The 27,907-nt window shown below is 40.1% G+C and overlaps 1 protein-coding gene across 1 annotated transcript; it reads left to right on the top strand.

Moving 5' to 3' along the window:
* The first annotated feature begins 433 nt into the window (after positions 1–433).
* Positions 434–27,907, top strand: LOC125236673 (SPARC). The gene is made up of 9 exons (XM_048143575.1): positions 434–542; positions 19,648–19,719; positions 19,975–20,136; positions 20,871–20,931; positions 21,286–21,407; positions 22,851–22,997; positions 23,419–23,621; positions 24,547–24,694; positions 27,159–27,907. The coding sequence occupies exons 2-9, from the start codon at positions 19,654–19,656 to the stop codon at positions 27,219–27,221; spliced, it is 972 nt and encodes a 323-aa protein (XP_047999532.1). The 5' UTR covers positions 434–542; positions 19,648–19,653; the 3' UTR covers positions 27,222–27,907.

Genomic DNA, 27,907 nt, shown 5'->3' with positions numbered 1-27,907 from the left:
AGAACAACAAACAAACAATAGTACAAAAGTAGACAATGCGAAAGTTGCAACTCGATAAAACACTTGCTTTGATCATGTTCGCTACTTTTTGTTCACAAGTTGCGAATTTCCTAGTGTGTGCACGTACAAAATTGAGTGTGTTTAGTGAAACGTCACACTTTGTCGGTTACCATTAAGGCGAGATTTACTTGTACCTTTATATGAATAAACTGACAAAGCGGCTTTATAACAATCGACAAAGTGAGACGTATTCCCGTTCATACTCACCTATATTTTTTAAAAGTAGGTAGGTACCTAATGTATACCTATTCCGAGATGACACATTATGTTAGAAATTGTAGTAAATCCTACATTTTGAGTTAATTGCCAACTAGTAAGTATATTCCCATTTTTATGTTGATACGCGTGTTTCGAGCTTATAACTTTAGGCAGTTTCACGTTTCAGCGCTCAACTCCGACACAATACAGCCGCGAGCTACAGTTCGCCGACACCGGTCGCCACCAGTCGCCCCGCGGCCACCGAACGAGGACACCGCTACCCGGTGAGTCTGCACTCTTTACTTCTTACTTTGTCGTTGAACTTTTTAAAGCTAACTGTTTGAATCAATGCTTCTTTGGTTATTGTTTTTGTCTAAAGTTGCAGTTAATTATTACGTTGTAGAGTTTTATTTAAAACAAAGTTCAAAGATTTTTCCAGTTGCTCTGAACATGGTACTGGAACTTTTTCTCAACTTAGTTTTACTTCTGAAGCATACAGTTTGCGGATAATATTTTGTTACGCTCTAACAACAACTTTTATTAGGAATATGCGACAACTTGAAGTAGGAATAAATGTTTTTAATTGTGGCGTAAAAACTTCTTGACTTGATAATATCTATACGGGAAGCATGCGCTCAAGATAACATATTAAAATATTATTATTTTTTTATTATCATTAATGTATTTATATCTACTTTTTAAAGCAACATTTCTACTATATCATGACTTTTCGTACGGATATTTGTTCTGAGACTGATCCCGATGCGAATACAAAAAATAGGTACAAGCACCCTAAGTATCTTGGAAGTTAGAAATAATAGCCTGAAAAAACACATTAGATAAAATCTGCGGAAACAAGGCCGGATATTGTGGACAGACAATACTTATACCTACATACATGTCAGATCATATACGTAAATACGTACCTATACAGCTTATACCTTATACCCAGTGCTCTGTGGATTTTTCGTATCTTCCAAAAACAATCAAACCCAGAAAAGGGGGAATCGATTTATGTCTAATTAATTATAATCTATATTTACAAATACGTGTTTAAATTTTCAATTGCATTAAAGTATAACGGAGGTCTAAAGACGCCACAAATTAGGCCCATTAATATTAAGGCCCACAAAACTAATGCAGTGTATTTATAGTGCAGTAATTATAGAATTACTACGCTTTTGCCCGCGACTACGCTCGCGTTAGAAAGAGACAAAAAGTAGCCTATGTCACTCTCCATCCCTTCACTTAATAAATCACGACAATTCGTCGCTCCGTTTTGCCGTGAAAGACGGACAAACAAACAGACACACACACTTTCCCATTCATAATATTAGTAGGGATTAATTTATGAACAATGTCAAAACATTTTTTTATCTCTAATCTCTGAACTGAACAGAATTCGTTGCCGGGACAATTTATGATCCAGTCCAAGTCTTCCTTGATCGGTGTACACATTAGCGGTCGCGTCCTGCAGTTTTTTTGCCCTCTAAGGTTTATAAGAATCTGGAATGCCGCGAGCGTCTGCCAAAGCTCTCTTCGACCTGTTTCGAGAACAAGCATAAACAAACCTTATAACTACAAATGAAAGTCTATAATTATTGGACTTCGTGTATAGTTTTAATGATATTTCTAAAAAGTGGTTTTGTCAGCGGATAATCTTTCGTGATGGTCGGCATCGATGTAAAACGTAAGCTGTTAAATACTTTTTCACCACACCAACTGATAAAGGCTTTCTTTGCTATTCGAAAACAGATATCAAAATTGCATTTTATCCACAAGAGTGCAAAGTAATTTCATACAAATTTTAACTTGATGTCTAAAGCTGGGTGTTTGAATTCACGTACAATTGATTTTAAATCATAAACGTAAAATAAATTGAAGTGTTTTATTTAATTTGTTGTTTAGTGCACATATTAAAGAAAAGATAGGTGGCGCTGCAATCGCATAACGGTGCGCAACGGTTTGGACTCTTCTTAGCCTTCTCGGTAGTGACCCTGCTTACAGAGTAAGGGGTCCCGGGTTCAAATCCTGAGGAGACTCCTTTATTATTTTTTTCTACAGATATTTTTTCCTTATTTTTTTTTTTTAATATCCAAAAATATTTTGTTTAGTATTGACAAAATTGAAATACTAAAAAAAAATCAAAAAAACAAAAAGTCGCTGTCAGGATCGAACCCGAGGAACATCCGCATACGAAGCCAGCGCACTACCACGGGACTAGTCTGACGAAATCAGTCTAGAGTAAAAGAACGGTCTAATTCATAATCTTAAAATTGTATGCAAATTGATCAGTTAACATACAATTTTTTTTTTTAAGATTATGATTAAGACTCTCGTCTGTTATAGCCGGCCTTTGAGTATTGAGCGAGACATGCAGCTCCTACCGGAGAGATTTGTAACTGCAATTAATAGGCCTCATTTTCGCGACTGTTCTACTTCGACCAGATTGTCCTCCTTACCTCTATTCTCCATGATATACTGGCTTTTTTTCATTTTATCTCAAAACACAAATCACAGCAATTGACAACGTCTAACAGATTTTTTTCTCTGTTATGACAGCTCATTACTCATTCATTTCATTTCAAGCAATATTTTTTAGCCGTTACCCGGCTGCTACATATTAAGGTGGATGATACAAGCTGGCTCCGTTAGTGCGATTCGGAGTCATGTGACATCCACCTAATCAACTACACCATGTTGCAGGATTAGAGTGAGATGGAGCAATAGGTAGAGAAGGACAAACATGTATTGCCTCACTCTATCGCTCTATCTCACTCTAATCGAGCAACCGATCGCCATGTGTGTAGAGATCGAGGATTGTGATCGTTTCGGTTTCCTTCGCCTAAGTTTTGGTACGGAGCGAATGTAATTCATTTATTTGCGATGGTACTTTCATCACTACTCGTAAAATAAATTGAAGTGTTTTATTTAATTTGTTGTTTTACAGTTCATATTTTCCTAGTGTTGGTGTGGTGAAAAATTTTGTGTTTCACTCGGTGGCAAAGTTTGTTTAATCTTCGTGCCTTGATACCCTCGCAACGCTCAAGATTCCACTTTTTGAACCACTCGCTACGCTCGCGGTTCAATATTGTAATCTTTCGCTTGCTCGGGTATCAATATTGGCACGTGCGGGTTAAACAACAGCTTTGCCCCCTTGTATAACAAATAACTATAGTCAGGGGTTACTGTTCGTGTTCTAATCACGGCGATAGTATTTCATTCGAGTAAATAGACTAGAAGTAATTTTGCTTTTGATAATTATTTCAGAAATCCTCACTGCGTTAAATATGTATATCTCACTATAAGCTCTCGCTAAGCCTTAGATTCTATTATTTAATTCGTAAAGCTATTAAGATCTATACTTAAAACATTATCGTCAATACATCCGTACTTCTTTCTAGGAGTCAGTTCTGTTTTTTTTTCGCTGTTTTTCATTTAGACAAGAGGGTTTAGGAAACAACAAGAAATTCTAACTAATGCAGGCTATATTAATTTTGCAGGTCAGGGCTAGCACTATTAGGCATTCCAAGGTCCAAGTCTAATTACAACAGGGATTTAGACACTCTCCGCCCTCGTCTTAGCGAGTAGTACTCCACTGCAGTCATTACAGCTTCTCTAACTTTGTGAATTTCATATTGCTCTCAATAAAACATTTTGACTGCTAGGCGTATTTCGTGACACTGACACGACGAAAATGTGTAATAATTTATGAATTAGATTTGTTCAGTTGTATTAAACGAAGCTTGAACAACAACACAACAATAATCATTTCAATTTAATACTTTTAATGCGGAAAACGGAGTTGAAAGAGTTGAAAACTTTCACAGAGTTGAAAGCAACAACTGGCGGTTTAGCACAACTTGCGTTGTCGTGCGCGAGTTCATAGTCCGTTCATCAAGCGCGACTTCAAGTATGGACTCGCGGGCGAGAGCGCAAGTTGTGCTAGACCGCCAGTTGTACTTTCATTTGATATGCAAGTTCGTCACTAGACGGAACGAAGACGGTCAGGAAAAAAAAGTTTGATAGTAGAGTGTTAAGTTTAATAAGTTTGATACCTACTTGCCCTAAACGACTTGACCTATTCTGTAGCGATTTTATTTACTGTACAAATTACAGTGAGCTGCAAAGTTGCATGGAGAAATGATTAATGAATTCATTTATAAATTCGCCATGCACTTTTGCAGCTGATAGTACGTACACGGTATTGTATGGTTTTGAGATACGGTTTTAACATTAACCCAGAATATGAGCGCTCGAGTCACTAATAGGCCCACATAATAAACTTTAGCAACATCTAACATACCAACATTTTGTTTATACAAAATTGTTATGATAAGTGTTGAGATTTGTTAGATTTGAGTATTATTAGGAGCCTAGCAGCAGCCTAGGAGCAGGAGCTCAGCGTGCTAGGCATGTTCTGGGAGGAGGTTGCCCAAACTGCCCAAGACCAGAGTAAATGGAGAAATATGATTCGAGCCCTACACCCCAGCAGAGGGTAACAGGATGTAAAGAAGAAGAAGAAGATTAGGAGCCTGCAGTGTCCCACTGCTGGGCAAAGGCCTCCCCCCTCTTTTTCCATTCATCTCTGTTAAGTGCTATGTCCGGCCTTTGCTGGTCTGGGCTTTGAGTAACTTTATGAAAATGCATTTTATCATCACAAAGTTATAAAACCTAGACGTTTCATCCATATGAAATAGATTCAATTAAACTATATCTATTGGTGCCAATTTACTTGCAACAAGTAGAGTTTGATACTACACAACAAGTAGTCTAAATATTGATGTTGTGTTTAGGTGTTGTGAGAAACATTTGTCTCGTGTACTCGTACTCATAGTACTCATATTTGTAAACCAGGTCATTGTATTTTACGATGCCTAGTTTGTTTTGTAGCTTCGTATCGCGTCGTGTGCGATGACTACCGTTCATAGACACAGGCTGATGTTGTGTTTGTTATTACAACATCAGTTTTCACCCTTTGATCCATTTCCTTGGTCAATGCAGATAAGTGTACCATACGGGGTTTCATTGTGTCTGGACTTTTTAGCAATTATCACAGGTGTTCTTGAGAGCTCATACTTTTGCTAGTAGCCTTTCGTGATTCGATGGTAAACGTATGTACTCTCAATAAACACTGGGTCAAACATGAGGGCCAGACACACTTCTCCGTATGACACTCTTATCCGTATTGACCTTACCTAATCGGTGTAGTGATCCTCAGTTTTGACAATTTGGCCCATATTCTTAACTTGGTGTGTATTAAAATTGTCAAATATTAATATAAGCGCCATATAATATAACCGACCATCAACCAAAAGTGTAGCGCCATCTAACCGAGCATATTTTTTTTCTATATGGTTCCGAGTTACGTTTTTTTACACTTTGTCTTTTTCGAATTTATAATATTATCTTTGCTTAACTTTATGTAGGTACTTAGATGATTTGGCAAAAACAATTGCCCTAAAATATAATTAGTCATTTTTAATTAGATTTGCTAAAGGAATCCCTATGAAACATATGAGAGAGATTGGGCACATAAAATTAATTTAATTAATTATGCCAACCTTGGTCCCACGACGATTCACCTCAAAGTTTCGCCAATTTGGTGAATTTATGAGTTCATAATTAATTATTAAGTACACCTTTGAAGAATAATAAATAGAGGGCCGTGGGAAATTGGATAAGCAGAGGAGAATCCATTAAAAAGGATACGGGATAATCGTACTCAAATAAATTAGTAAATTAGAATTCTAAATACATAAAGCTTTATATAACTATTATAGCTGAAGTATATATAAGTTGGTCGGTAACCTAAATATGTATAATTGTATATCAAACCAAAGACATTTTTTCTTAGACTGTCTGTCTATATGGAGTTATACCTATATAACTCCATATAGACAGACAGTCTAAGAAAAAAACGTACCTCGGAGCCGCGAAGAAAGACATATGGTCGTCTAGATGGCGCTACAACTTTGATTGACTCGACTAGATGGCGATAATATTAATATTTCACATGCAATTTTAACACATATCAAGATAAGAATATGGACCAAATTGTCAAAACTGAGGTTCAATAGTTTTAATCCTGTGTTGAGAGATGGCATTCTAATGCACTGTCCCACCGACTACACATTTTACACCCCCGTTAAAAGAGACACGGCGATATTGATAGCTCACCGCTGGGCGATTTTATAAACCGCCGTGTCTCTTTTACACGGGAAATCTTTTGTTCGTTTTTATAGCCGGTAGCGACGCGGTGTTATAAGTTTTACTTTGTGTTTTTAACTGTCTGTGTGTGTGTCTGTCTGTCTGTTTGTCTGTCTGTCTGTCTGTGTGTGTCTGTCTGTGGCATCGTAGCTCCCGAACGGATGAACCGATTTCGATTTAGTTTTTTTTTGTTTGAAAGCTGAGTTAGTCGGGAGTGTTCTTAGCCATGTTTTATGAAAATCGGTCTACTATGTCGCGGTCGGGGGTTTTTTCAAAATTTTAATTTTGTGGTTAGGTTATATCCTCTTCGATCAAACTACGCAAAATTAAAACTAGAAATATTTGGTCCTATTCTTACCCGTTGACTCACAATTAAAGCGAATTTATTTTGTTTCTGACGCAATAGCAATCTCTACAATAAACAAGTGCATCAAATGACCATCTGTTAGCTTCAATTAACACCGGCCGTGGTAATGAAACCAATGAAATTGTAGCGAATGTTCCACATATGCATTTAGGTCGCCTTGAGCAATTAAAATAAATGGGTACATAAACATTTATTGTATGTTTGTAACACAAGTGTCCATCAGAGATGTGTGACTGCCTGAGGGATGTGTTTCATAAGAACTATCAGAAAAATTGTCGACTTGCTGCCTGTACGGACACTGGCGATCAAATATATGAAAGAGGCGCGTTCCTAGCACACAGTCTAAGCTCGTGTAGGTGAACGCGTACTATGCTTGTATGAGTGAGATATGACAGGTCGACTGTTTGCATTTTTGACAGGCGATAACTGTGAGGTAACCGAGAGGGGGTGGGCGGCACTTTCAACGGGGAGCGGGAGTGGCCATACTGTACGATAGTACTCTTTATTATACTGTGGCTGTACTAAGCAAGGATGCTGTAAATGAGGCGATTCCATTGGTTTTTATAAAGCACATTCCTCGCTATTCATTCTCGTTGCACACATATCTGTTCGGATCAGCTTTAGACTTGGACTTTAACTCTGCACAGAGTTTCTTTGCAAAATCATTGTCAGAATGGTCTAACAATGATCTTGTCCCACTGCAACCAGTTTCTTTAGTTCTGGTCAAGCCTTCGGTTGACACATGAAGAAACTAAAACACCTAAATTAGTTAACTACCGTGAGAATATTTACGCTTGCAAAAACATGTTGAATCCAATTTATCATCAAGATATGCCACCCTGTGTAAATAACATTCGCAATACACGTTATTAACCGGCGGCGGAAACAAATCCTGACCAAATATTAGCAACAAACACACTTCTAATACTAATACCATCCCTGTTGACATAGGCCATATAGGCATACGTATAAACTATCGTGCATCAGGGCAATTTGGCCTTATTTGCTTAGGCCCCCGGGCATCAGTCGCCAAGACATAACTCTATAACAGAGGTGTTTTGCTTAAAGTATCAAAATATTAGCTACAAACATACTTCTAACTACTAATACTATCCCTATTGACGTATTAGGCATACGTATTAACTATCACACAACTTTTGAAAAAGAACTAATTCAGACCTATTTGCTTAGGCCAGCATCTGTCGGTCCGCCAAGACATCAGACACAGGCGTTATGCTTTAAAGTATGTATAAAAAATTGGCAATAAATATACTTCTAATACTTAATACCGGCCGTATTGATATAGGACTCATGTGAACTATCGCGCAGGACAATTTGGCCTTATTTACTTAGGCCTTATTTGGCTCACCGAGAGTCCCAGACATATGACTGTCCGTCAGAAGCTGTAATATGTTTTAGGTAGCTAATAAATAATGTACTTAAAGGGTTTTGTTTGCCTAAAATCTAGTCTAGCTCTCTGAAGGTAAGTAACGTGCTGACACATCGTAGCATTAATATTGATTTTTTCTACTCCCGATCAGTTATTCGTCATTTACAGGGTCGTGCATAGATCTTTAAAACCCTACATAAAGTAAATTCCCCCAAGCCAGCTCCGCCGGCTTTCCACGCATGCGCGCACAATCGAAAAAACCGAAAACGCATTGTTTGGCTCTGTAACCATGGCAACGCATTCTTATAACGATACGGCAGCTTAGCTGACAGTGCAAACCTTAGCGTCAAAATATAGGAAACATTGTGAATTTCACGAAATTTATTCTAGAAAACTATTAAAAAGTGCATGGTCGCAGAAAAAGTATTGTATGCAACGGTGTTTAACTGAGTCAAAAAATACTCGTGGCGTCTTAATAACAATTTTCGGCTTCGCCTCAAATTGTTACCCTCTCTTCTTTTTTGACCTCCTTTAAACGCCTGTTGCATAAAATACTATAATAAGAATGCTTTTAAGCGTTCAATAAGTGTTTCTTAGCGTTCGTATCAAAATATCATTTTTGACTCAGTATCACAGCTAGAAAAACATGTCCCAGGTAAATTTGTCCGAAGTCGTTTCAAAGCCAGCGCCATAAATTCGTAAAGATAAAAGAAGCGAGCCGTAACTCCTTTGGGACGTGTCGGACATAACTAATAGTATATGTCTGGTCGCGTGTGCTTGGACCATTACCGTGTCTGGCGACATGAGTTATCGTCTCCCGATTTTCTTATGAAACTTGCAATGTGTTGCTGATCGTTTAGTGATTTAGGCGATCTATTTTTTATATGTCTTTTATCGCTTTTAATACATAGGAATATAATAAGTGGGTATATATGTAATAGTAAGACTTGTAAATACATATATATTGTATTAGTTTGGTAAAGGGTAATTTAAGTTACGTTTTAGATATTTACATTATATCCATTAATACGATTACAATACCTACATGTTTGAATTAAATTATCCTAGGAAATAAGGCTTCACTAAGAATTCTGACCAAGCGAGGAAACTAAGTAAAACCCCAATGTTAAAACCTAAGTAAAGTAAAAATACCGTTATACATTTGTACCCATTTCTGATAAACTGTCGAATATTTATTTCTGAAATATCTACAAAGCGTGAACTTTTGCTACTCGCTAGCGAAGCCCGCGGCCTGCCACTGACGTCAAAGCAAATCCCGCTCAGGTTGGATTTTCTATGCTGTTGTATGCAACCGTTGCATATATTTGATAAATATACGTATATTAAATAACTAGAGTACACATATAAAATTCGAATATCGGCATTTGCATCTCTGTCACAATTGCATAATTCGATAACCATGATAACTATAGGTATGTACCTACAGTGCTGGACAAAATTCTTCATACACTACTCATCACTAATTTACTCTCTACATCACTAATTTCATGGCGTACAACATACAGATAATAACATATCAATGATTGTACAATTATTTTTTTACATGGGTATAAATATAAATAAATATAAATAAATATTACAGGACATTCTCACACAGATTGACTGAGGCCCACGGTAAGCTCAATAAGGCTTGTATTGTGGGTACTCAGGCAACGATATATATAATATATAAATACTTATATACATAGAAAACATCCATGACTCAGGAACAAATATCTGTGCTCATCACACAAATAAATGCCCTTACCGGGATTTGAACCCGGGACCGCGGCGCAGCAGGCAGGGTCACTACCGACTGCGCCAGACCGGTCGTCGAAATATTAGTACTTATGGCTCTGGACAAATTCGATCATACAGTAATTAAAATACGAATGAAATGCAATATATTAGTGTGTATGGCTTTCATCTGCTTTAGATATTGCTGCTTGTCTCGGAGGAACATTTTCAGTTACAAACTGAAGGTATTTATCTAACCCAAGCTTTTTCCTGTGTGCCTACTAAAGTAGGCAAAGTGGGTATAATCAATTAATCACAGAATATATAATAGTACAAGTACAGAAGGCCCACTGCTTTGATGTTCACGAAATGCCGCCTTTTAAATGCCTACAACATTCTAACAAAGAAACGAGCCGCACGTGCGCAGCGTCGGACGATAGGGTTGCCTTGCCTGTGGATTAAAACGAATTAATACTCAGATGTAATGTTATGCTATTATACTCGTATTCCAGTCTTGGGTACTTTCTAGGTATATATTACAGTATTTATATATTTTTGTTTGAGTCCCAACATCACAAACCTTATTGAACTTTTCCGTTGGACTTAATCACTAGTAGATCGTCCTATTTTATTCATCATGTCTATTTAACTAAGCACGATTAGCCATTCACACGCGGACATCGCATATAAAACTTTAAAAAACTCGTGACGTAAACTAACAATCGAAAGTACGAACGTGCGTTCCGTGAGAACGCGCGCCACCCCTGATTAGGCCGCGAACTCGCGGCCGCCAGCATGTACTTGTAGCGCGGCGATAGAATCGCGGAATGAGCCGCCCCTGGTATAATTCAGAATAGCATTTGATATTTTCTCTCTATTGTTCTCAATTCGACTGAATGTTTTTTTTTTTATTTTTTTTTTGTATGTATGTTACTCGATATCTCCGAGAATCGTGGACCGATTTTCAAAATTTTTTTTCAATCGAACGGGTATAACCCCGAGAGATGGTCCCATTGGCACCAAGTCAGGGTCTGATGATGGGATCTTGGAGAAATCGAGGGAACTCTTCAAATGTTATAGGCACATGTAATGTTTTTAGTGTATTTTTCAAAGGTACACCAGTATTTACGCCTGACGGTAGTAATTTTATGTGGCTGAGCTGATGATGGAAGGTCAACTCCTCAATGGTTAGGAGTTAAAGGATAATTCTTTCACTACTGTACATATATTCGGACTGATACATATAATATCACTAGGAACCACTAAAAATCAACAAATAAATTAACTTTTTAACAAAAAACAAAACCGCCTTCAAAAATAAGCGCGTTACAAAACACGGAAAAACTAAAAAGCAAAAAATAATAAACCTTTGAATTCAGATTTCTTATCGTATTGCAATAATCTAAACATCCAAAAAGACAATACCAGTATGTATATCTCATGCGTTTGTTATGATTAATAGGAATTAATAGCTTGAATGGCTAACATGGTCTCATGTAATCAATCCAAGCCAAAATTTAAGGAAGTTTTTGGAAAAATAAAGAAAATATCAAATGTCATTCTGAATCATACCCACTTTGCCTACATTAGTAGACACACAGGAAAATACTTGGGTTAGATAAATACCTTCAGTTTCTTACTGAAAATGTTCCTCCGAGACAATCAGCGATGTCTAAAGCAGATCTGAAAGCCATACACACTACTACATTGCATTTAATTCGTATTTTAATTACTGTATGATCAAATTCGTCCAGAGCCAAAAGTACTGATATTTATATTTATAGTCATGTAAGAAAATAATTGTACAATCATTGATATGTTATTGTCTGTATGTTGTACGCCATGAAATTAGCTAAAAGTTTTCCAACACAACTGTGATGTTAAGTTTAAGGGTAGAGAAATTATGATAGAAAGTTTATTTTATATGTTGGTGTATGAAGAATTTTGTCCAGCACTGTATACTTCCCTGTCTTCCCTCTTTATAGCGTTTCGTACAGCTACTAGACTTAGCAAAAATAAATCTTATTTATTTGTTGTACAGCAGTTGAGCGTGTCAAATATTTTATTTTTGCGGTTTTCAAAGAGCAACTAACATATTAGCCGGTGACTACTGTACCAAAAAGGTACAAAAGGAACCCTTATGTACATTTACTCTGTTTTTTTTGTTCATTGTGAGATATAAAAGCTAGATAGAAAGCATTTAATTTTTCATATTTTATTGCTTGAGGCATTTCCAAAATTTCTTATGGCTTGACCGCTTGTACAAGCACTCTTGAATGCTATTATTGATTGACACTATTCTCTTTCGAACTAAGTAGATATAACATTACAGCTAACTCCCTCGTTGAACTTCACGTTACAGTACAATCATTAACATGACACAAAAAGCTTCGATTATTTTTATCTCCGAGAGGTCAGCAGATAGCAGTTTCCGTCGCGAATACCACATTACATACAACTATATAAAAATTATATATTCTCCCACGTGATTCCGATATCGCTGTTGAAAATGTTGACCTACTTAATTTAAAAACGGAATCGCAAACACGACTGCTTAGCAAATCAATTTTGGGAGACTCAGCGAAATTGTAAAATTGATAATTTTAGCGTGGGGTGGTTTTTCAATTCAATGGCGATGTGTAATTATCGGGATTTGGATGTTAAAATTAGGCGAGGGCTAAATTTAATTTGAAAGAGTCCGTCAGCAAAGGTTATAATTATGTAAAAAAAACCGGCCAAGAGCGTGTCGGGCCACGCTCAGTGTAGGGTTCCGTAGTTTTCCGTATTTTTCTCAAAAACTACTGAACCTATCAAGTTCAAAACAATTTTCCTAGAAAGTCTTTATAAAGTTCTACTTTTGTGATTTTTTTCATATTTTTTAAACTTACGGTTCAAAAGTTAGAGGGGGGGGACGCACTTTTTTTCCTTTAGGAGCGATTATTTCCGAAAATATAATATTATCAAAAAACATCTTAGTAAACCCTTATTCATTTTTAAATACCTATCCAACAATATATCACACGTTGGGGTTGGAAATGAAAAAAAATATCAGCCCCACTTTACATGTAGGGGGGTACCCTAATAAAACATTTTTTTCCATTTTTTATTTTTGCACTTTGTCGGCGTGATTGAAATACATATTGGTACCAAATTTCAGCTTTCTAGTGCTAACGGTTACTGAGATTATCCGCGGACGGACGGACGGACGGACGGACGGACAGACAGACATGGCGAAACTATAAGGGTTCCTAGTTGACTACGGAACCCTAAAAATGAAAACAAATCATATGAACGGTAACTTATGATCGGTATAAAAAAAAGAGTGTAAAAAAGCCGAATGCTGGAAATCGCTTCTTTCATTCTTAATGTCGCTGGTCGATATATCGCATACTACATAGATATATTAAGTATTAGTATCTTAGAGAAGTCTTTTTAGGACAAATATTGTATAAACATCGGGGATAGAGTCAACCAGATTAAATGTTCTGGCAACATCGGAAACAGATGGAAATCGGACATCCCACACATATCCGCACCAATGTTGCTAACATTCTCGAAAACTTACTGTCATGGTGCACTAGATCGAGTTATTTGACCCAAAATCTATCTCTCCCGCTCGAATGCAGCAAGAGAAATAGAGATAGACGATCGATGTAGCCTGTATGCGTATGACCTGCATGACGCATTCAGGTGGCTCCAGAAATAAGCTCAGTCATTCCGGGAACCGCTTTAATGGTCGTCGTAAACTGTAATGTAACCAACAGTTACCATGCGCTCACGCATCTGTAAATTTAGAACTTATTAGCAAGTTATAAGGGTTAAATTCAAAGTCTTGCGATAGCACGCGCTAATTTCTTATACAGTGTTCTAAGCTTTATTGATATGTTGTTAAGGTCTAAATATTGTAAGTTTATGTTGTATACAACTTGTGCTTGGTAAATGGGGTCGCCTCGCTCCAGAGGTTATCAGGACCGATTATATGTTTAAAAATATTAACGGTATCGTAAGTTTTTTAACTCATTGGGTGAAGCCGAACATGATCTAGTAACATACTTTAATATTATTACATTTTACCTACGTATTATTTGAAATGATACTTGAGTAATCAGATATATACCTACCTACTTTAAAAGCACGAATATTTCTGGAGAGAGAATAATCAATCCGATTATCTGAGTTAAATTGAACGAAGGTTGATTGGCAGAGAATATTTCTCTTGAAAACAACACAGAAAGTTGATTCTTTAAGCCGCATTTGGCCAGTATCTCAAATGTTTGCCCATGTACGTTGAGTTATGATTCCATTTGCAGCTGTGCCATGATCTGCAACGGTCATCAATGATCTCATCGTAGCCCCAAACAAATCCTCCATTCAGCTCGCACAGCCCGCTAGGATTAGTGTCATGTATCGTTTATATATGTGTTCGTTTCCCAGTAATATTTATCTAGAGTCAAATAAATTCATCTTAAATTATGTACTAAGGGTCGACTACTCTGCACCTAACCTTCTGTTACCGAATTTAAAGTTTGCTAAACTTTTTGTATGGGAATTTCTATAGAACTGCTGCTTCACGTTGATATGTCTGTTAACTGTAATTTGATACCACTGGCCCTAAGAATCAAGGACTATAGAATCATTCTTTCTAAGAACATAATGTTTCGGCGATCACTAATAAACCTTGTATGCCTTCTTAACCTGTAATTCCTGTATTTGTAAATACTTATACTTAAATCGATACTTTAAACACATTCACGTGAATTACCTCTTTGTGGGTTTTCCTGAATCATCTACCTTCTGTAGGTATCTTTTCTTTCTTTTCAAACATCTATCTTAGAATCCTTTGGGAAATCTGCATATGAAATATCCCCAAAACGCACATTACCCTTGTCAAACAAACAAGACGTAGCGGTTTCTGTCCATTTTAACAAAGGGATGACTTTTTACGCATCTCGGAAATTGTACCAACGTCTCTTATCTTACTCGTAAGTTGGGGTATCATAATTCCCACTATTTCGGTGTCATGAAAATGGGATAAACCGCCATACCTATTGTATAACAGATTTTTATTATTTTTCCCTCTCTACTATTGCATAGTTACAAACGGGAACGCCCTTGTATTTAACCTATCTAGTATTGCTGCGCCTGTCCTCACTAGCCCATTCATCACATCATTAGTCTACTACTTAAAAAAATCTCAATTGTCGTTACCTCGATTCTTTATTCAACTCAACCTCCTGCAATCAAAAACAATTAGATTCTAATAGAACGGCGCTGCAACACCAATGATTCAACTGGTTGCAGCATCCCATGGCACAAGTTTGACGTCAAATAATCGGGTCAATAGAAACAAATAGCGATGCAATGATAACTGGGACAATTTAGCAATTATTCGGCGGCAAGGGACAGCTTCTGAAGTCTCTGGACTAGGTCTTAATTGAAATATCGATCGGGTAGGGCACTGGGACAACTGTTCATGAGGAATTTGTTGAGATGACTGAGTGAGTGCGTCGTAGCTAACTTTTTGCCGATTGGAAAATTACAATGAGCTCTTAGTGAGTATTATTCATGAATTGTAAAGTGAGAAATGTATCAGATCACATGTAATTGTTAGCCGAGGCGGAACCGAGGTCAGAAAAATATGAGGTTTTCTTATTTACTGTCCAAGGTGTGTAATGTAGGTACCTACTATCTATACTATGTTTGTTTAGCGCAGCGGTATGAAGTTAGACGCTTTCTGGCCGGAGGACGAAAAACCATATTTACATTTATATCGTCGTAGAGAAAGTAACTTTTTTTTATAAAATATTGTCCTTTAGAGCATTTTTTTTTATTTCATTGACGATAATATTTCTAGGCCTTTAATGTACTATTACATTTAAACGAGAAGCTAATATTTCTAGGGTTTCTTGAAACGGCTCTCCATAGTCATCAAGATTGTTGTTTATATTGTTACCTACTGGCCATGATATCATCCCAGTTGATATGAGCGCCCCAAGGCCGGTCCCTTGTTACGATGTATGTGTGTGGTTAAACAAGTGGAACTGGTGGAAATAGAACATGGATTTAAATGTCATCTTTATTAAAACGATGTTAAATAATTAACTGTACTTACAGTAAGTTTTTAAAACTAAAGTTCTCTTTCTCGTAAACAAAGCAAAAACTTCGTATTTTAAACTGTAAATTAACACTCATCATTGTCTATTAAAATACTTATTCATTTTTTTATGATAAGTTAGAAAACGAACATCTTAATAACTTTTCTTTAAAATTAAAAGCAATGCATTACCTAAATAAAATACCTACTCGTAAGTAATAGGTACGACTCGTCGTGGGTATCCAATATATATTATTGTATTACATTACCATACTTATAGCCGTCGGCAAGCCAACCGCTTCTGTAAGCACTTACTTGCAGCTTTCGTTTCGCTGACTCGAGTTAGTGGGAGCGACGCCCGGCGCAAACACATTACATAAATATGCACTTTGTAATATTGAAATAAAGAATAGACATTATTTAAATCTACGTCCTTTTGGCAGACACATTTCATGAGTTTCTAAGTTTTTTAACTAAGGATGCGGAGGATGGAAAACTTTTAAACCGCAGTGAAGTAAGTGACCCTATATTAAAAAAAAAACTGGACAGAGTTAGCCGTAAATTACTAAAAATTTCATAAAAAAATTCTCATGCAAGTTGCCATTGAAAATATTCTATGCAATTTTACGCAATGCTCTCGACAGTTGACGATCGCTTTGAGTTACACACGTTTATTATCATTACTATCAACTCATCGGATGCTAAAAATTGACCATAAAGCTTGGCAATAAAATCAGCTAAGAATAATAGGTACCGAGAACTATCGCAATTTTGGAAACTTCTCTCCCGTGCATTGCTAGACGGAGTACGAATATAGCCCACGGCGATAACATACATTCTCATATGCTTTTAAAATAACGTCTTAATTGTAATTGTAACCGTGCCGACAGTTAGTTGCAGCGTAACATCCTGTCTTGTGTAAAATCTTTGTTCCCGACGTAAACCCGCGCGTGCCCTTTCAGCTCCGGAAGGGATGTCGCGGTTCACAGTACGAAAATAATGAAAATATACCGTTTGGATAGTAACTGACTAGGCCGGATGGCTAGGATGTAGGCCGGTGCAGTCAACACAGAGGCTATCTCTGTACTTACTCGAATCGAATCTTATTAATGCTCACGTTTGAAGTGAGATTTGTTTCACGCTAACGGAAGAGATTCTTCAAAGTATAATTTCACCGTTAGGTATATTTGCGTTTTGAAGAATAAAATTTTCCATCATATTTTCTCGGAAATATTTGCATGTGTGACTGACTGAAAGAAAATGCGAAATAAAAGCTTTTCTCAATACATCTGTTGTACCCACCTACATGGTGTTGTTGAATGTTTCAATAATTCATTTATACATTGCGATTCGGTAAACGTACGAGTGAGCTGTGTGCTCGTTTATCTCACGAGTTTATAAGTAAACAGGGGCCGTTCTTTCATTTCTTTTGTACGAGTGCAGGGGTCGAGCGAATGGCCCGATGAATTTTGAATGGGGATGGGAGCTAGTCGGGTCACTATCAAATTTACCTTATCGCTAAAAGACTATATAGCTGACACGTCTGGATTGTGTTATGTCTTTGTGGCTACGTAGACATGAATGCTAAATGCGTCTTTAGCAAAACGTCTGGATCTTAAAACGTAACGATTTAAAATGATCTAACTGCAAAACATCTTCATCTTCGAATGTCTGTATTACAAAACAGACATGAACGCTAAACAGTCGAGGAGCAAAAAGTCTGGATTGTTTAATGTTTTTATTGCTAAAAAGAATAAACGCCAAACGACCCGTTAGCAAAACGTCTGGTTTTAAAATGCTTAAGTGCCTTGAGAATTCAAACCTTCTCGCACTGTTAATATATTTATTATAAATCATGACGTCCATGACACATTATATTTCCGGACGTTTTGTTACTGTATCGTTCTGTGTTGACGTCAATTAACTAACTTCACTTTTGACTTTTTAGATATGCTAATCATACGGACTATGTATATTTCCAGACGTTTGGCTACTCATGCATTCTAAGTCTTAGCCATCCAGTTAAATTAACTTTTTGCTGATTGAGTATTCTACTTTCAAGTCATCCCAGCTGAATTGACTTTATGCTGACTGTATATTTACATTTTCTGACATCTAGCCGAAATAGTCGTTTAGCGATAAGATAAACTTGATAGTGACCCAGCTAGTCGTCTGCGAGGTACTGTTTGTTAAATGTTCCGTAGACTCTAATTTAATGCTATGAATGTTTAAATATTTGACTTAGTATTTCCCGGTATTTTACACGGCACACATATATGTAATATAATGGTTTAGTCATTGTGACATCTTTATGGCTAGTAAAGAGGGTGTTTTTATCCTTCTCAAAGTTTTGCAAGATGAGGGCCAACCACAAAGGCGCAAAAATAACTTAAAGCTTTGAAAGTTTTCAATCCTGCCCAAGTAGATATAGTTACAACTAGGGAACAAATCAAATTATTTTATTGAATATTTTTTGATTTGTTATTTCTCCAAGTAGTCACACTACTATATATAAATTATAAATTGAAATAGATATCATACACGAAAGAAAAAACGGCAAGGCCCACTGGTGGCCGAGCCGGGAATCGAACCCGAGTCTTCAGCTTACGCGGCTAACGTCTTTACCACTAGACCACACGCCCGCCCGCCTTTTGACCAACTCTAAGGGCGAACAATTAGTGCTCGCACCTCCTATATGAATCCTTTGCAGGATTACGATATAGCGAGGGAGATGGGCGGGCGTGTGGTCTAAGTGGTAAAGACGTTAGCCGCGTAAGCTGAAGACCCGGGTTCGATTCCCGGCTCGGCCACCAGTGGGCCTTGCCGTTTTTTCTTTCGTGTATGATATCTATTTCAATTTATAATAGATATAGTTACTTAGTTTATAACTTATTCCACCAGCCGCTTTGTGACCGCTCGTCTACACAATGAACTGAAGTCTAAAATAGCTCAGTTCATAGGAACAAGTACCTAATGCATGCATGCACCTACTGAGCCCATTTTGTGTAGACCCACGTCATACTCTGATATTCTGAGGCCTTTATATATATGTATAGATCGAGATATCTACATCTGCAAGACGCATGCTTTGACATCTTTTAAAGTTAAGTTCTGAAAATTCTAGGCGTCATTAGGAATTTAATGACATGACACGAACAGCCTATGACCTAGAAAACTGACAATCAACGCAATCCACTGTTAATGTGACCAATGGCCTTATAGGACGTCTTTGGGCTAGGGTTGCGTACCACCATTTATAATTAAAAACAATCCAATGGCCTTAAGGATACCACTAAAAAGATGGTCAAGCAAATTTGTCAAAGTGTAACATAGGCCCTCGTGCACGCTCATGTTGGGCGTTGTGCATAGGCGGCGTGCGGCGTGCGTCAAACAATGCTCATACAAGTCCTGAGTCGACGCTGCCCCGCCGAACGCTCCGGACCGAGCGTCCACTCAGGCCTTACACTAAAACGCGTGCCTTCCTAAACCTTGACGTTGGTGGAATCATCAAAAAATATTGAAAATGTAGATGCGAAGTTTTATCGTCCTAAAGAACCTAATGAGTAATGATCGAATGTATGTTTGTTCCAGTTAATCATGAAGGTCCACCTGCTGTTGCTGGCCTTGCTGGTCGCAGCCCTCTGCACCGTCGACGCGCAGCAGGTAAGATGACAAGAACAATCATCACTCGATCGACTTCACTGTTTCACTTCTGGTTATTGTATAATAAGGCCTAAGCGTCCACTACGCTCAAAGGAGTGCAGCGGAGCGGGGCGAGCGCGCATTCACCATACGAGCGTCGACTCGACAGTCACGACAGTCACGACACTTGTACATGAGCTTCATTGTTTGCCTCGCTGCACTCACACCAACATAGACTATGAATTCCATTTCAGAAATGTTATTATATATTTACAGAAACACCGTAGACGTCACAAGCGTCTCCGAACAACGACGACAACCACCGTGGCTCCCGCGGTGGAGGAGGAGCACCGCGGCGATGCTGAAGACAGGGAGGACTCCGAGGCCGACCACCTCGAGATGGGCATGATAGAGCGGGAGGACGAGAGGCGGTACCAGGTACCAGAGATAAGGACAAACATAGGCGCGAGATTCGATAGACTATCCGTCCTTATGTCATTAATATAATTAGAAGAAGACGTGTGATCACCTCGCGGCGACATACTATCGCGCCAATCATGTGCTATCCCTGCGCGACGACATACTCTAGCGCCAATCAAATCATGTGCTAGCCCTGCAGTTGATATCATGACAACAATGAGAGGTATGGGCCAAAGCCCAATGTCATCGCATAATGTGCATGCATTTTGATAACATCATTTTGATCCCTAAATTACTTATATTTTTAGGTTGGTTTGACTTATAACTATTAATATGAATATATTTTTAGATGGACAATAACGCCTGTGTCCTGAGTTTGTTGACTGCCGTGACGCAATCCTTTTCTCGTAAATATATCATGCGCTGGCATAATTATGAATGCGATAGTCTTTCGTAATACCTACTTGATACTTCCGTAATTTGTAATAAGTAATTATTAGCCATTAAATTATTGCTGACGTGAAGTAGGCATATTGAATATTGTAGACATTATAGTGCCGACCTTTTCTAGATAGTATGAGAGACGCAGCCTAAACTAATTTAAGGTTCGCAGGGCACGGAAATGAAATGCTCAAATTTTGACCGTTTTGATTTTCGCTAAGAAACTATATCAAAACGTCAGTTCAAAGCTGACCGCAGGCATGGCAAAAGATGTTTTGCAAATGTTTTAAAATGATTACTGATATTCGCAGGAAGCACAGCGTAAACGTCTGAATGAGATCGGAGCAGACATCAATGATGTATTCCCTGATGGTGAGTCTGCCTTCTTTATGTTCTCTCGATCATTTCTAAAAGACGAGCCGCCTATTAAATGGTCACTTAATATTACTTTTTGGACAACAGTGTCTTATAATACGTATTTAATTCCCAGTTGATCTCCACCCAAAATCTTCAGGCCATTTTCTCGTATTAAAGGATCCAGGAGAAACCAACAGTGCTCTAATCTAAAGACTGACGTTTGTTGAAAAGGTGTTGATGATAATCGAATCGAAAAAATCGCAAAAATAATTTTTCAGTCCTCTTTCTCAGGTGTTCTCTTGTATTGTAATCTCCCTTGAACCTTCTTCTGTTTTAACTGATATTGAAGACAGTAAAATATTGGTGCAGGCGCCGATCCGTGCCTGAAGGTCCACTGCAGCGCCGGCCGCGTGTGCGAGATCGACGAGCACGGCGAGGCCGTCTGCAACTGCATCAAGGAGTGCCCGGACGAGACCGACCTGCGCCGCAAGGTGAGAGGCCGGCGGAGGCCTGACTACAAACATAATATACATATTAAACATGTAAAATCGGGTAACTCACGTAAAATTGTCGAAAGTCGCTCGACATGTTTCGCTCCGTAACGAGGAGCATTTTCATTGCCGAAAATGAGGAATTATGCTGAAAGTGAGGGTAGTTTCGCACCGCCCCTGCCGACGCCGACCCCCGCGCCGAGCCAACGGTCGCAACGAGCTGCGGCCCGCAGTCTGCGTCGGGATACCATCGGCATCGCGCGTGCTCAATGAAAATGCTCCTCGTTACGGAGCGAAACGTGTCGAGCGACCTTCGACAATTTTACGTGAGTTACCCGATTTTACATGTTTAATATGTCAGTGTCTCACGATAGTTTTATTATTAAAATATAATATACATACATACACACATATAAACACGCCTATATCCCATGAAAGGGTAGAAACATAACAGTCGTTACTAAAGTAATAATTAAACGGACGAACAATTCGAGGCCGTCTGCGATTGCATCAAGGAGTGCCCTGAGTAGATCGGCCTGCGCCGCAAGGTAAGATACCGAAAACCAGAAGCATCATAGGATGCCTAAACAGAGCATAACTTTTTTAACGATTTTCAAAAATTTTTTTTTGATCGAACCGGTATAACCCCGAGATGGTCCCATTGGCACCAAGTCAGGGTCTGATGATGGGATCCTGGAGAAATCGAGGGAACTCTTCAAATGTTATAGGCACATGTAATGTTTTTAGTCTATTTTTCAAAGGTACACCGGTATTTACGTCTGATGGTAATAATTTTATGTGGCTGAGCTGATGATGGAAGGTCAACTCCTCAATGGTTAGGAGTTAAAGGATAATTCTTTCACTACTGTACATGTATTCGGACTGATACATATAATATCACTAGGAACCACTAAAAATCAACAAATAAATAAACTTTTTAACAAAAAATAAAACCGCCTTCAAAAATAAGCGCGTTACAAAACACGGAGAAACTAAAAAGCCAAAAATAATAAACCTTTCAATTCAGATTTCTTATCGTATTGCAATAAGCTAAACATCCAAATTATAAACAAATCAATTATTTTTGGAGTCGGTACCAGCCTGTGTATGGTTGGGTGGGGCAAACAGGCAATAGCAAGGCGACGAATAGGTCTTGTACCGACTACAAAAATAATTGATTTGTTTATAATTTGGATGTTTAGCTTATTGCAATACGATAAGAAATCTGAATTGAAAGGTTTATTATTTTTGGCTTTTTAGTTTCTCCGTGTTTTGTAACGCGCTTATTTTTGAAGGCGGTTTTTCCTACTTTCCTGGCAAATATATTACCCTCACCATTTATGTTACACCTCGTTTTTAGGGTCTTTCAACATCGTTCCATTTACAATTTTCTGTTTTCCGCTCGCTGTGTATAGTGGCTAACTAGGTATGTACTGTTCCCAGGTGTGCACCAACCACAACGAGACCTGGCCCTCCGACTGCGAAGTCTACCAGCAGCGCTGCCTCTGTCTGGACGGCTCGGACGCCTGCAAGGGCCCCGAGTTCCACCATCTTCAGATCGAGTACTACGGAGAGTGCCGCGAGATGCCAGTGAGTTACAAATATTACTTGGAGTTCCTCGACTGGGAAGCCGAGGTGACGGGAAACCACGAGCCAGGTGGTCGGACGTCGGACGACATGAAAAAGACGGCAGGGTCGACGTGGCACAGAACCGCCGCATATAGAACGGAATGAAAATCCATGATAGTGGACGCGAATATGCAGAGAAGAAGAAGACTTAGGAGTTCCGCTTGCGAGCGAGGCCTGCTAACAACGCTGCCTTGATGGCTTAGACGATTGTCTCATCTAGAAGTTACCCCTGATTTTTCACCTCTGTAACCTGTAGTCACTCAACGGAGTCTCTAGTCTGAGCGGTTTGGTTATTGAATTTCGTTATAGCAGGTATTATAGGATATAGAGTTTCAAGACTTTCAAGATATTACTTCTAACAAATCACGCGTGTGTGTTACAGGAATGCACAGAAAGCGAGATGGCGGACTTCCCCCGGCGCATGCGCGACTGGCTGTTCAACATTATGCGCGACCTCGCTGAGCGTCGCGAGCTCTCTGCTCACTTCCAAAAGATGGAACGCGAGGCCGAAGCCAACCTCACTAGGAGATGGACCAACGCTGCTATCTGGAAGTGGTGTGACCTTGACGCCCATGACAACGACAGGTGAGAACTAAACTAGTCCATTATACCCTTTATTGTGACCAAAGACTAAGTCTAAGAAAAAAACGTACCTCAAAGCCACAGAGAAAAAGGTACGGTGACCTAGATGGCGTTACACCTTTGGGGAACGCTCGGCTAGATGCTAGATGGCGCTAATATTAATATTTGACATTTTAACACATATCAAGTTGCCTGTGTGGTGACGGGTTAAGAATTTCACCACCCCCTTTCTTCCCGTGGGTGTCGTAGAAGGCGACTGTGGGATATGGGTTAAATTGTGGCGTAGGCGAGAGGCTGGCAACCTGTCACTGCAATGTCACAGTTTCATTTTCTATCAACCCCTTATTTGCCAAGAGTGGCACTGAAACTTGAGTAGTTTCATGTGCTCTGCCTACCCCTTCATGGGATACAGGCGTGATTTTATGTATGTATGTATCAAGTTAACAATATGGGCCAAATTGTGAAAACTGAGGTTCTAAAGTTTTAAGCCTGTGTCGAGAGATGACAGTCTATGCACTGTGATTACACATTTTACTTTGACAGTAACTCTCTATAATACTCGATCCTCTTTGATTGTGACTTATATCTGAGATCTGGCTGAGCGTCGGTCGCAAGCTTTCCACCCACTTCCAATGGATGAAGCGAGAGGTTGAAACAAACCTTACTAGGAGGTGGACTAATAACGCCCATGACAATGACAGCCTGGGTAGTAGGTAATGCTAGCGTCAATAGCAATTTAATATGTGTGACCTGGCTGGGGGTCAAAACCCTCAGCTCACTTCCAAAAGATGGAGCGTGAAGCTGAAGACAACCTTACCAGGAGATGGAATAACGCTGCTACTTGGATTTTAAATAAAATCTTTTGAAGGGCTCTTTGATCATTACCTATCATACTTACTTTTCTTAACATGATCCTATTTTTTTACAGATTCGTGTCCAAGCACGAGCTGTTCCCGATCCGCGCCCCGCTGATGGCCCTGGAGCACTGCATCGCGCCCTTCCTGGAGCTGTGCGACGCGGACCGCGACCACCGCATCACGCTCGCCGAGTGGGGCAAGTGCCTGGAGCTCGACGAGGTACGTGATCCTGACTCCTCTGTGTACACACGAGCTGTTCCCAACCCACTAATATTAGCCTCAGAGCACCGCATCACGCTCGCCGAGTGGGGCAAGTGCCTGGAGCTCGACGAGGTACGTGATCCTGACTCCTCTGTGTACACACGAGCTGTTCCCAACCCACTAATATTAGCCTCAGAGCACCGCATCACGCTCGCCGAGTGGGGCAAGTGCCTGGAGCTCGACGAGGTACGTGATCCTGACTCCTCTGTGTACACACGAGCTGTTCCCAACCCACTAATATTAGCCTCAGAGCACCGCATCACGCTCGCCGAGTGGGGCAAGTGCCTGGAGCTCGACGAGGTACGTGATCCTGACTCCTCTGTGTACACACGAGCTGTTCCCAACCCACTAATATTAGCCTCAGAGCACCGCATCACGCTCGCCGAGTGGGGCAAGTGCCTGGAGCTCGACGAGGTACGTGATCCTGACTCCTCTGTGTACACACGAGCTGTTCCCAACCCACTAATATTAGCCTCAGAGCACCGCATCACGCTCGCCGAGTGGGGCAAGTGCCTGGAGCTCGACGAGGTACGTGATCCTGACTCCTCTGTGTACACACGAGCTGTTCCCAACCCACTAATATTAGCCTCAGAGCACCGCATCACGCTCGCCGAGTGGGGCAAGTGCCTGGAGCTCGACGAGGTACGTGATCCTGACTCCTCTGTGTACACACGAGCTGTTCCCAACCCACTAATATTAGCCTCAGAGCACCGCATCACGCTCGCCGAGTGGGGCAAGTGCCTGGAGCTCGACGAGGTACGTGATCCTGACTCCTCTGTGTACACACGAGCTGTTCCCAACCCACTAATATTAGCCTCAGAGCACCGCATCACGCTCGCCGAGTGGGGCAAGTGCCTGGAGCTCGACGAGGTACGTGATCCTGACTCCTCTGTGTACACACGAGCTGTTCCCAACCCACTAATATTAGCCTCAGAGCACCGCATCACGCTCGCCGAGTGGGGCAAGTGCCTGGAGCTCGACGAGGTACGTGATCCTGACTCCTCTGTGTACACACGAGCTGTTCCCAACCCACTAATATTAGCCTCAGAGCACCGCATCACGCTCGCCGAGTGGGGCAAGTGCCTGGAGCTCGACGAGGTACGTGATCCTGACTCCTCTGTGTACACACGAGCTGTTCCCAACCCACTAATATTAGCCTCAGAGCACCGCATCACGCTCGCCGAGTGGGGCAAGTGCCTGGAGCTCGACGAGGTACGTGATCCTGACTCCTCTGTGTACACACGAGCTGTTCCCAACCCACTAATATTAGCCTCAGAGCACCGCATCACGCTCGCCGAGTGGGGCAAGTGCCTGGAGCTCGACGAGGTACGTGATCCTGACTCCTCTGTGTACACACGAGCTGTTCCCAACCCACTAATATTAGCCTCAGAGCACCGCATCACGCTCGCCGAGTGGGGCAAGTGCCTGGAGCTGGTACCACACGAGACATTTCCAACCCACTAACAGCTTCAGAGCACCCCATCATGATTGCTGAGTGGGGCAAGAGCCTGGGGCTGGACGAGGTACCCAACCCTGACTCCTTCTCTGTGTACCACACGAGATATTTCCAACCCACTAACAGCTTCAGAGCACCCCATCATGCTTGCTGAGTGGGGCAAGAGCCTGGGGCTTGGGGTTGGACGAGGTACCCAACCCTGACTCCTTCTCTGTGTACCACACGAGATATTTCCAACCCACTAACAGCTTCAGAGCACCCCATCATGCTTGCTGAGTGGGGCAAGAGCCTGGGGCTGGACGAGGTACCCAACCCCGACTCCTTCTCAGTGTACCACACGAGATATTTCCAACCCAGTAACAGCTTCAGAGCACCCCATCATGATTGCTGAGCGGGGCAAGTGCCTGGAGCTAGACGAGGTACCCAACCCTGACTCCTTATCTGTGTACCACACGAGCTATTTCTGACCCACTAACAGCTTCAGAGCACCCCATCATGATTGCTGAGCGGGGCAAGTGCCTGGAGCTAGACGAGGTACCCAACCCTGACTCCTTATCTGTGTACCACACGAGCTATTTCTGACCCACTAACAGCTTCAGAACACCCCATCATGATTGCTGAGCGGGGCAAGAGCCTGGGGCTGGACGAGGTACCTACCCAAGTGATCCTGGTTTGAACTCCCTGTCACTTTGACAGCGCTCCATGCAGCTCACACATAAATAGTTTAGATAGTCGCAGCGGTATAGTAGGTATATGGTGGTCATGAAGTTTTGTAAGAGCTGTTAGGCTAATATGGACGTCTACAACTCCAGACGCTTTGCGTGTGCGTTGCTCATCCAGTCATAAGTGTACAGTCGACAACAAAGCCTCATTTTACTGACCCTTTTTCTGCAAATAAAACATTGAAATTTAAATTTTAAACAACTATTGTCACAAATACGTAATATTGTTCTCACTAACTTTCAGACGGAGCTTGAAGATCGCTGCGACGAATTCATCGGCGACGGCGAAAGCGGCGAGGAGTCTTAAACACTCTTCTCAACACTGCCGTGGACTAAATACTACGACACCACGTCGCTAAACGTACTAATCCATTACCGCATCGCACCGAGGTCATCCACATACTATCCTATAAGTTAGAGCGAGAAAGAATTATTTGTTTCTCTAACTTACATAAAAAAATTCAAGGTCGATGTATATGGTGCGGTTGTTTATTAGCCAAAACTGTCACTTTGTCACTTATCCGGTCTCAGCCAATCACCACTCAGCATTAGCGTTGTGAAACTTTTGAATGTGTGCGTGTGGGCGCGAATCAGAGTGTTATTGAGTCACAGTTGTCATGGCGACGTCATGTCTGTGGTATAAGTCCATAAACACTGCCATATACTTAAATAAGTTAAAATCTCAACAGCAATGCACATCAGTGGAAAACTTTTTTTTGTTAGAAAAAGTTTTCAAACCTAATAAAAGTAATAAATAATGAAATAAATTCTGAGACCTTTACTTCGAATAGTTTTAAAACGTAGAGAACATAATCTCAGTGCATTGCTATTAAAACTAACCTTAGTTCTTATCTCTTAAAGCACCCTAGGTTACTGTACAGTTCATTTAAGAATACTCGAGAGCATTTGTCTTTATTTTATAATACAATTAATATACTGTGATGCCACAACCAAAAAGGTTAAGATTTTTTTATTAATAAACTTAAAACTACA

Source organism: Leguminivora glycinivorella, chromosome 2, assembly GCF_023078275.1.
Source record: "Leguminivora glycinivorella isolate SPB_JAAS2020 chromosome 2, LegGlyc_1.1, whole genome shotgun sequence".
NCBI lineage: Eukaryota > Metazoa > Arthropoda > Insecta > Lepidoptera > Tortricidae > Leguminivora > Leguminivora glycinivorella.
Note: the sequence above shows the minus strand (reverse complement) of the source record. Positions and strands in the feature narration are given on the sequence as shown.